The sequence below is a fragment of the Ursus maritimus genome, assembly GCF_017311325.1.
Source record: "Ursus maritimus isolate PB19 chromosome X unlocalized genomic scaffold, ASM1731132v1 scaffold_X1, whole genome shotgun sequence".
Lineage (NCBI taxonomy): Eukaryota > Metazoa > Chordata > Mammalia > Carnivora > Ursidae > Ursus > Ursus maritimus.
Genome location: NW_024423319.1, coordinates 57635767 through 57647270, shown reverse-complemented (window position 1 = coordinate 57647270; position 11504 = coordinate 57635767). Strand labels below are relative to the sequence as shown.

The 11504-nt window shown below is 33.1% G+C and overlaps 1 protein-coding gene across 1 annotated transcript in view; it reads right to left on the bottom strand.

Annotated features, from left to right (window-relative positions):
• RPS6KA6 (ribosomal protein S6 kinase A6) overlaps positions 1–11504 on the bottom strand; it is a 210545-nt gene that overhangs the window by 71350 nt on the left and 127691 nt on the right. The window contains exons 7-8 of the mRNA XM_040630311.1: positions 3054–3160; positions 2698–2735 (exon numbers count right to left, since the gene is read on the bottom strand). Coding sequence (XP_040486245.1) covers positions 2698–2735; positions 3054–3160 — 145 coding nt within the window. The remainder of the gene's footprint in view (positions 1–2697; positions 2736–3053; positions 3161–11504) is intronic.

Here is an 11504-nt window from a genome sequence, read left to right as displayed (position 1 = left end):
AAAAAAAAAAAAAGACAGAAAAACAATATAGATAATATATTGACATTTATATACAGATATTTTGGGGGTATTCATCCCATTCTGTTGATCTTCTGCTATACAATCATACGCTTGGTATGAGGTCAATTAGGCGCAAACCACAGTCATATCAAGGAACCTTTGTATAGTCCACTGCCGTTCTAGAGTAAAATGTTAAACATTAGGTCTATTCTTTTATCTAGAGGACTTTTAAAGCAGACAGGTAAAAAGATATTGCCCCTCTCTTACGATTAAGGAAAATCTCCTAATTCTTCCTCGTAAGCCTAAGAAGAAACAATGTTGGGAAAGACCCTGCCTAGATGAGACATTCCTAAATCACTATAGCCCACTGCTATCAATGACAAACAGCAATCAATCTGGTACTTTTGACTGTAGTATTCAAAATGAAAGGAGATAGGTAGGACAAGAGGAAAAGAGGTAGAGGAGAAGGGAGGAAAAGACACACAAAAGGAAGAAAAAGAAAACAAAGAGAAAGAAAGGAAGAAAATAAAAAGAAAATAAGTTAAAGGAAATAATGAAAAAAATAAAAGTAAAGTATTAGAATATTTGCTGTGAATGGTCACACTTTAACCAACCTTATTGGAATGGTATGAGGTTAAATCCATATGTTTATTACTCATTACACAACTTTGAACTAGGCTATAATTATAAAACTGTAACTTGTCTAATATTTATTATTGTATAATTTCTTTAAAGAAATATTTACACCATTTTAAGGAAAATAGATCGAATTGTTATATATATATATGTATATGCATGGTGCACTGGGTGTTATTGTATATGTATAAGTATATACATATACTTATGTATATATATTTCACATTTTCTTCCTGTTATAAGCCTCTGTCTTTTGCTTATAAGTTTACATTTACTCTAACTAATCCTTCCTCCTTAGCCAGTTTAAGTCCAAAAGCTATAAAAGGAGAATTTACATTACAAGACTAAATATAAAATAATCTGACATCATTATTCACCCAATTAACCTTAATGTAGAAAAGAGATATAGGTAGGATTTATTCTACTTTTTTCTGACCTCCCTTCCTTAACCCCTGACAAAACAGGTATAATTTATTTTTTAAAATGAAAAGAATTAAATTCTAATTAGCATTGTAACTAAAACTTGATTGCTATAAAATAAAAATTGTACAATATATAAAATTTTAAAACTCTACTGTTCTCTCTTCCTATTATTTTTCTTTCCTTTTCCTTTTTCAATCCCTTTAAATCTATGCTGCTATGAAAAAGAGAATCAGGCTATGAATCAAAAAGATTTACTAAACTTTATTAGAACTTTGTCACATCTGCCCGAGCTTTCAAGTTAACAGCTTTATAATTTATTTTTACATTGAAGCAGTATACTTAGGAATTTAAAGCAACTTACCTTTAAAGTGTACTGGTCCAAAATTCTCTGTAAAGACCACATCTTCATTTTAACATTCTGATAATTAAATAAAGATTTTACTATCTATTTATAACATAAGTAACCTTTTGAGATTGGCTCACTCAGCATAATGCCCTTGAGTCCATCCAAGTTGTTGCATATATCAAGAGTTCTTTCCTTTTTACTGCTGGGTAGTATTCCATTGTATGGTTGTATCACAGTTTGTTTATCCATTCATTCTTTGAAGGACATTTGGGACATTTCCAGTCTTGGGCTATTATAAATAGAGCTGCTATGAAAATTCATGTATAGGTTTTTATGTGGACATAAGTTTTTATTTCTCTAGGACAAATGCCCAGGATGGGTAGTGTATGGTTCTATTCATGTTATTCTCAACATAACAAAACTAGAGATGTAGAATAGATAAGTCTTTGCCAGGAGTTAGGGGAGGGGGAGGGAGGGCATGACTGTAAATGGGCAGCACAAGAGAGTTCTTTTGTAGTTGTAAAACAGTTTTGCATATTGATTGTGGTGGTGGTATTCAAATCTGTACATGTGATAAAAAGTCATAGAATTATACACAACAACAACAAAAAAATAAATGCATGCAAAAACTAGTGAAATCCAAGTAAAGTATATGGTCCAGTGAGCTGCATTATACAAATCTATTTCTGGGGTTTGACAATACATTGCAGTTTTATAAGATGTCACCATTGGGGGAAGCTGGGTGATGGGTAGACAGGACCTCTCAGTACTATTTTTGCAACTTATTGTGAATCTATAATTATTTAAAAATAAAAGATTTTAAAAATGGTATAATAAAGATATTTTACACTTAAGAATCCTGTGAGGATTAGCACCTTGTATTATAGTAAACCCTCAATATTCAAAATAAAGAAAAATAGAACATTTTCACAAATAAAAAAAAATGAACCTCTGATTCTGAAACGCTTGTTTTAAAAGTTTATAATTCACTATATTTCAAATATGATAACTACTTATGATAAATCTTTCAGTCTAGACTAAAACTAAGATGATGTGTTTTAATCTAGAAAGCCACAGGTCATTTGTTAATTAGGATACTAACTTTATAATTTTTTGGTATTATAATTAGAACATATTGAGAGCTCTTATCTACCTTTCAAATGAATTTTAGTTCACTAAAGAGATGAATAAAATACAAGTCAAGGAAAAAAGAAAATAGGCCTAGAAAAATATATATTAAATTACAGAAAAATATAAAATAGGCTTAGGGTAAAATAAGAAAATCTGCATACCTGTTAACTTGATATGTCCTATTTCATCAAGCAGAATGCTGTAAATCAAAATTCACATTCACCAAGAAGGAATAAAATATTTTTATATAGGACATTTACATAAAAATCATAAACTTTAAAATAATATCTATTTGATATACTGGAAAATATTTAAATGATTAATTTAAAATCAATGGGAAAATAAAATCAATGGGTATCTCATAAAGATTACTTTTTATAAGTAAGTTTCATATAATTGTATAATTCATATATATTTACATATAATTTTTAAATAAAATAAATAAAAGACTTAATGGAAAAAAAAGTAGTCATAGAAATACTGGTAACAGGGATTCATAAGGAGAATATAGCTTTACTTTTCTGGCTTCAGGTCTCTATATACAATTCCTAATTGGTGCAGATGATCCAAAGCAAGGGCCAGTTCTGCCAGGTAGAATTTCACATCTTCCTCTGTAAACAGAACCTAGAATGCAATAATTTACCATTTGATTCTTTTTTCAATATTGAATTTTTAAAATTTACTTCATTAAAAACCAATAAACAGACAAATCTAGGTTAAGTAAAAAAAAAATAAAAGAAGTAGATAGATGAAACTAAACTCTTTAAGAATGCTTCTCTTCAATATTAACTGTTTTAAAGTAAATTTTCCTAAAACATATTATGGAATTTACATGTCTTCTACACTGAAGAGTCAAATTAGTTTATGTGGAAGAAACCTCTGTAAATTACAAAATGCTATGTGTGCAACCATGAGGTATAATTATTATAGGTTTACATCCATATCCATTCATGAGTGTTAAATTTACTCACAAAATTAGGCACTACTCAAACATGAGATGTAATTTTTTCCCATTGGATATAATTTTTAAGATTTATCAAAGGCTTCTGATTGGCAAAACAAATAATTTGTCTAGAAATTGGTTATTTTCACTACAGAAATCTCTGAATTATTAGAAAAGCTCAAAATTTGAATGAAACATCATTAAATCTTACAACTGACTTGCCCATTTAGAATTATGGCCATTGAATTACATAATACAGACTCTGGTTACTAGTAAAATTGCAGAGAATGAGCAGTTAAAGATAAATTTTGAAACTCTACCTACTTTTTAAAATGATCTATAGAAAAAACAAAGATCATGCATTATCTAAGTTCCAGGGACTTCATTTGAATATTATAATGGTAAAGTTATAAAAACATAATTTTCACTTGGTACTTTATTAAGAAGAAGGGGGGTAATCAGAAGGGGGAATGAAGCATGAGAGACTATGGACTCTGAGAAACAAACAGGGCTTCAGAAGGGAGGGGGGTGGGGGAATGGGATAGACTGGTGATGGGTAGTAAGGAGGGCACGTATTGCATGGTGCACTGGGTGTTATACACAACTAATGAATCATCGAACTTTACATCAGAAACCAGGGATGTACTGTATGGTGACTAACATAATATAATAAAAAAACATTCAAAAAATTTCTTTTAAACCAAGAGCATATATTACTGTTATAAAACATATTTATAATGCATAATAAAATACCCTTTTCATCGTTAAAAAAAAAGAATTATTAACCAGCTCCATCAAAACTGGAACTTGAGCAATCACGGAGAAAAAGCTGACAAGAGAAACATCTTGAATAAAATCTCGCCACCAGTAAAAAAAAAAAAAAAAAAAAAAAAAAAAATTGTTACTTATTTAACCTCTCAGGAAGGCTAACCAAATTTTTCATTTAAACCTAACACATAAGAAAATTCTAAACAAAAATCTTTCTATCTCTAAAGAAAAAACTTTGTCCAGGTTACAGTTTTATGGCAAGCATATTATTTTGTGATGAAGCTGTCTCTGTGAAAAGCCTCATGATAGACACAAATAAAAAACTTACTAAGTAGCAGTTACATGCCAATAACTTTACATTCATTATGTTATTACAACCTTTCAAACAACACTATGAGGTATATTATTATCACCACCTTACAACTGGAGAAAAAGACTCAGAATAGCTAGAATAACATAGCTAATAAGAAGCAGGCCCACAATTTGAACTCAGGAATACTTATCTCTAAGAACTACCTCTTCCTCAGAAGCCACTTCCACTATATGTTATGTTTCAACTTGGTTTTAGTTTCACTACTATTAATGCTTTCTTATTTACTAATCATCCTATCACCAATGAACCCATGAAAGAAAATCATCTAAACCCAAGCACCTTGTAAGCACTGCTAGTCTTTTGTTGTCTGCTCTTCAAATCATTTGTGTATGTATGAATGCATGTGTGTTTTAGCATATTTAAGATCACAGTATATAAACTATCTAGTGGCTTCCTTTCTCCCCACTTAATATTATAACGAAAGCATTCTCCCATATCTCTAAAATTTATTTATAGTTTTCAATAGCTGCACAATATCAACATACTAATTTACCATAATTTACCTAAGTGTTCATTTGGATTATTTCCAGTTTTTCATTGTTTTAAAAAATTCTGTAATATGCATATATATATTTTATATTTATGATTATTTCCCCAAAAAGGATTCCTAAGAAATAAAACAGGAAAGGAAATACTGCGTCTGTGAAAATAAATAGTCCAAGATTTTGACATATAGAATAAATTTATTTTCCAAAAAGTTTACAATAACTTTTACTCCCATCAGCAATTTATGAAAGCATTTGTCTTACTACATCCACAATAGCAATGAATATTACTCTTTAAAAATATTTTTAATTCGATACACAAAAATGCCACCAATTGTTTTAATTTAAATTTTGATACCTAGGCTAAACATTTTTCCATGTCCTTTAGGCCTTTCTATTTTGTAAGTGAATTATCGGTAATGTTTTTGCCTATTTTCCATTATTTACTTACTGTTTTTTTTTTCAATTTTTTTCAATTGTCATAAGCCCTTTAAATATTAAAAATGTCGGTTCACCATCACATTACTTGTAAGTATTTTCACCATTCTGTGCTTGTTTTTGACATTCAGGAATTCTTAATTTGATGTAGTCAAATTTATGTATGATTTTCCTTCATTATTTTAATGATTAAGGAGAAACCTCCATTAAGTGGTCAACTACACATTTGGCTGCATTTTCTTTTAGGACAATTGTTTTTCCAGATTTAACTCTTAAGTAAAATTTATCTTTGTATAGTAGAGATGAAAATTTAAAATGATCTTTTTCTGAAATGTCTAACCGATCTATCAAATACTATTTACTGAACAATCAATCTCTTTGCCATTAACTTGTGATTCATCCTTTATCATAATAACACATGGTAAATCATATATACCTGAATATTTTGGGGCTTTACAGTATGTGTCTAATCTTGTGTTGATATTTTGATGTTCTGCTTATAGCAGCAGCTTTACAAAGTTTTAAACAAGAGGTAGGGCAAGAAAAGGGTGTTATTTTCAAAATGTCTTAGTTTTTCTTTCATTTGTTTACTTTTCTAGGTAAGCTGGAAAAATTATTCTGTCACTTTCAAACAAACAAAAATTCCTATTGGGACTTTGCTTGAAAAAAATTTTTAAACCTATAAATTAATTCTGGAAAAATTGGTGGCTTTATAATTATCAGCCATTCATCCAAATATATTTTCTTAATATTAGCAAAATAGAACATGGCTTAAGAGTTTTGTGTGTTTGTGTGTTGGGGGAGAGGTGTTTGGGGGAGAGAAATTTGGGGAGGTACTGTTCCCTTTAAAATATATATAACATACATTATAATATTCTTTAACACCTACAAAAATATACTTTTTAAAGTCTTACTAAGTTATGAAGAATATGACCCATTTTGGGTGACATAACAGTTTTTTTTTTGTATACATAAGTGAAGTATAACCAAAAAACAACTTCTTTTTTTTTTTAAGATTTTATTTATTTATTTGACAGGGATAGAGAGAGCCAGCTAGAGAGGGAACACAGCAGGGGGAGTGGGAGAGGAAGAAGCAGCCTTCCAGCAGAGGAGTCTGATGTGGGGCTCGATCCCACAACACCGGGATCACACTCTGAGCTGAAGGCAGACGCTTAATGACTGAGCCACCCAGGCGCCCCCCAAAAAACAACTTCCTATTAATAACTTGTCTATAGAAGTAACATCGTTTTCTAAAAGCCTGTTCAATGAATATACTAATTTATTGTCTTTTGGGAAATGCATTTAAAATGCTTGCTCTTACCTAATATTCCAGACTTAGGAATCAAAACTTACTGACTGCATCTCTGAGAAAATTAGAAATGACTACAAGTAAAAATTTCTCAAACACATTCTTGAAACTTCTACACTATAACACAAGAAATAATGAATTTTGGGGCCTTGTTTCACTGTTGTCATTCTGTGTCTTGAGACCAGCTTTTAACAAGGACTTTTATAACCCTCCTTGGAAAGGGGTCGTAGATAGACCCTACCATAAACTGAATTCTGTTCTATAATAAACAATATACCAAGATCATAGTCTATGTTCATGCATGGCATGTTCTGCACTGGATATAGACAGATACAAGCCAGAGACCTTAGCCACTTAAGCATGGGCTAGCATACAGTTCCTTTTTCACAGGAAGTTCCAGAGCTCTGGGAATCAATAATCGCTCTCCTGCACTGAACGTCTTAATTCTGGAAGTGAGATGTTGAAACACTATTACCCAATTAAAATGCTATTCCCAGACTACCACTTTAAGACAAAATGAAGTAGACAAGGGCAGGATACATTTCCTGTCTGAAACAACTAAAACACAGTACAAAAGCTATGAAATGACACTTTTCAAGACATTAGCCATCAGTTAACAAAGGACACTGAATACTGAAAAATGGGAAACAGATAAGGTAAGCCCTACAGCTGTCCTACCTTATTACCTAGAAAGAGTTTCTAAGCAGCTGCATAAGGAGGGCCAAGTCAGGCAGAGCCTGTAAGACTCCCTGAGTTAATGAGAGGCTAGGGAGACAAGAAGGATAGAATTCACAAGATAGAATATAGAAAGGAGAATTTCAGAGAGAGAAAGAGAACTACAGAGTTATGTAGAGGTCTCCCTCAAATATTTAGCAGAGAAATGTTTAGGACACAATATAAACTTGTATTCTGTTATCCTGAGCTGAGAAACAATCAATGACAGGATTAGAGGACTATTCTATGGAACTTACACAGGGCCAGGAATACTTCCTGTTACCTCCAACCACAGCAGAAAACCTCATAATTCACAGGGTATTTGGCAGAGTAATCCAAGTGTTTTGCTTCAGAGTGGTACAAAATTAGTCCCTGATTAAATGCTGTTCTGGTCCAGTTTAACAACCTGAAAAAATCAAACTAGTTTTATATTCCAGAACAAATCTCAAAATTTATAAGAATACAAAAATATGATCACCTAACAAGATTAATTTCATAAAGTCTGCCATCCAGCCAATAAAAATTGTCAATCATGGATCTGAGGAAATTACTTGAGCCCAGGTAATCCTAAGGGATTAAAAACAAGAATCTACAGAATTCACAAAGTAACAGGATAGGTCCTATTCTCAAAAGTGAGAGTGAAAAACTTCATAATTCACAGGGTATTGATTTAGAGTACCATGAAGGGCCATGCTTCAGTATTGCGAAAAATTAATTATAGACTAAATTCTGCTCTGGTCCCACATAACAAAGCTTTAAAAGCAAGACTCAAAAGGTTAACTGCATCCAAGAACAAAGCTAAATACTACTTAGAGGAAAACCATAGGGGTGCCTGGGTGGCTCAGTCAGTTAAGTGTCTGCCTTAAGCTCAGGTCATGATCCCGGGACCCTGGGATCCAGCCCCACATCGGGCTCCCTGCTCAGTAGGGAGCCTGCTTCTCCCTCTCCCTCTGCCTGCCCCCCCCCCCCCCCGCTTCTGCTCTCTCATTCTCTATCAATTAAATAAAATCGTTAAAAAAAGTAATAGTATCCAGAAAACAAGAAAAATGAATTCATAAAGCCTATCATCCAATAAAAAATTACCATGGAATTTCACTGCCATTGAAGCATGAAAGCAGACATAGACAATACTTAAACCAATGGATGTGGCTGTGTTCCAGTCAAACTGTATTTATAGAAATAAGCAACTGGCCATACTTGGCCTGAGACCACAGATTTCGATTCCTGAGTTACAGATTTATACTATGAACACTAAAACAACTACTAAAGTAACACAAAAAAGTGTTATAGATAAAAACAATTAAATTAAAAATAAGGCAATGAAGGGGGGTCCTAGATAGTGCCATATAGGAAGATCCTGAACTCACCTCCTCCCATGGACACACAAAATCTATGGCTACATATGGAAAACTTCCCTCTGAAAGAGACCTGAGGGGCGCCTGGGTGGCTCAGTCAGTTAAGTGTCTGCCTTTGGTTCAGGTAATGATCCAAGCATTTTGGGATTGAGCCTCACATTGGGCTCCCTGCTCCCTGCTTCTCCCTCTGCCCCTCCCCCTGCTCATGCTCTCTCTCTCACACTGTGTGCTCTCTCTCTCTCAAATAAATAAATAAAATCTTTAAATTAAAGACAGAGACCTGAAAACTAGCTAAACCGATTCTTCACAAGAAATGGTAAAAGGCCCACACATTTACAGGTTACAGAGGTGGACTGAAGAACATAAGCCAGGGGACACCATCTTTGTGCCCTCCCTCAGGCTTGCTCCAGCTCATTGATACCTCACAGAAAGGAACTTATACACTCATATGAAGCTCTAATTTTTGCAACTATTGCCCAGGGGACCCCCTCTAGATTGCCTGGTCTAGAGGATAGCAGGGTTTACAACTGCAGTCCAAAGTAATGTATATATTGGCATGCTTTAAAACTTCTGCCAGAGGATCTGGTTTTCAATCAGCCTGAAACTAGGTGCTGACTGAGATCTTTCCATTTGGAACACTGACAGGTCTTAGCACATCAACAACTGGGACCTATCAAGAATAAATCAGGCTGCTTTGACAATAAGGAAAGTTTTGTTTTAAAGGTTTTATTTATTTATTTTGAGAAAGACAAAGAGAGAGAGAGAGAGGAAAAAAAAGAGAGAGAGGTGAGGGGCAGAGAGAGAGAGGGAGAGACTCTCAAGCAGACTCCATGCTGAGTGCAAAGCTGGATGTGGGGTTTGACCTTACAACTGTAAGATCATGACCTGAGCCAAACTCAAGAGTTGGACACCTTACTGACTGAGCCACCCAGGTGCCCCAACAATCACGAAGGTTTAAGAGACAACCATGAGCTCAGGTATGGTTGAAAGATAAGGTTCATCCCTTACACAAGAACACTCCTTCAAGACTGGGAGAAGTATATGTTTCATCTAATACATAAAGACAGAGAAAGTCAAGCAAAATGAGGGAATAGAGGAATATGTTCCAAATGAAAGAACAAGATAAAAGCTCGGGGGAAAAAAAAAAACTCAATGTAACAATAGATAAGTAATTTACCTAATAAAGAGTTCAAAGTAATAGTTATAAAGATGCTCAACAAACTATAGTGAAAAATGGAAATACAGTGAAAACTTCAGCAAAGAGATAGAAAATATAAGAAAGTACCAAAGATCATAGAGCTGAAGAATAAAATAACTAAATTGAAAAAATATACTAGAGGGGTTCAACAGCAGACTAGATGAAGCATACAAAAGAATCAGTTATTTAGAAGACAGGGCAGTTGAACTCACCCGAAAGGGCAGAAAAGAAAAAAAAAATAATTTAAAAAAGTGAAGATAGCTTTTGTGTCCTATGGGCAACATAAAACAGAATAAAATTCACGTTATAGGGGTCCCAGAAGGAGGAGAGAGTGAGTAAAGGGCAGAAAACTTATTTGAAGAAACAATAGCTGAAAACTTCTCTAACCTGGGGAAGGAAACAACATCTAGATAAAGGAAGCCCACAGAGTTCCAAATAAGAAAAAACCCAAAAAAGATCCACACAAAGACACATAAGTAAAATTTCAAAAGTTAAAAATAAAGAGAATCTTAAAAGTATCAAGAGAAAAACAACTTATTACACACAAGGGAACCCCATAGAACTATCAACATATTTTTCAACAGAAACTTTGCAGGCCAGAAGGCAGTGACATAATATATTCAAAGAGCTGAAAGGAAAAACAAAACAAAACAAAACAAACAGAGAAACAAACAAAAAAACCTTACAAGAATACTCTACTCAGTAAGATTAACATTCAGTATTGAAGGAAAAATAAAGAGTATTCCAGATAAGAAAACGCAAGAGTTCATCACCACTAAACTGGCCTAATAAGAAATGTTAAGGGACTTCTTTAAGCAGAAAAAAGGGGTATTAATTATTAACAAGAAAACATGTGGAAGTATAAGTCTCATTAATAGAGGTAAATGCAGGANCAACAATAACTTATAATGAAAAAGAACAATTGTAACATTATACTGTGATAAAAGTTACATGAATGCAGTCTCCCTCTCAAAATAATTACTGTACTGCACTCACCCTTTTTCTTGTGATGATTTGAGATGATAAAATGCCTAAGAGATGAGATGAAGTAATGGGAATAACACAGGCATTATGCCATTGCATTAGCTTACTGACCTTCTGAGGATATGTCTTAAGTAGGATTATCTACCTCTGGACCATGGATTCCCATTGGTAAATGAAACCAAACAAAGAAAAACTGCACATAATGAGGGACTACTGTATATAATAAAGGTAGTGGGTTAATTGTTTACAACGGTATTGTGAATAATAAAAGACACAAGTAGTAAAAATAAAGATAAATACAATAATCGGTTAAGGGATACACAAAAAGATGTAAAATGTTACATCAAAAACATAATATGTGGCAGAGGGAGTAAAAAATGCATTATATATATATATATATA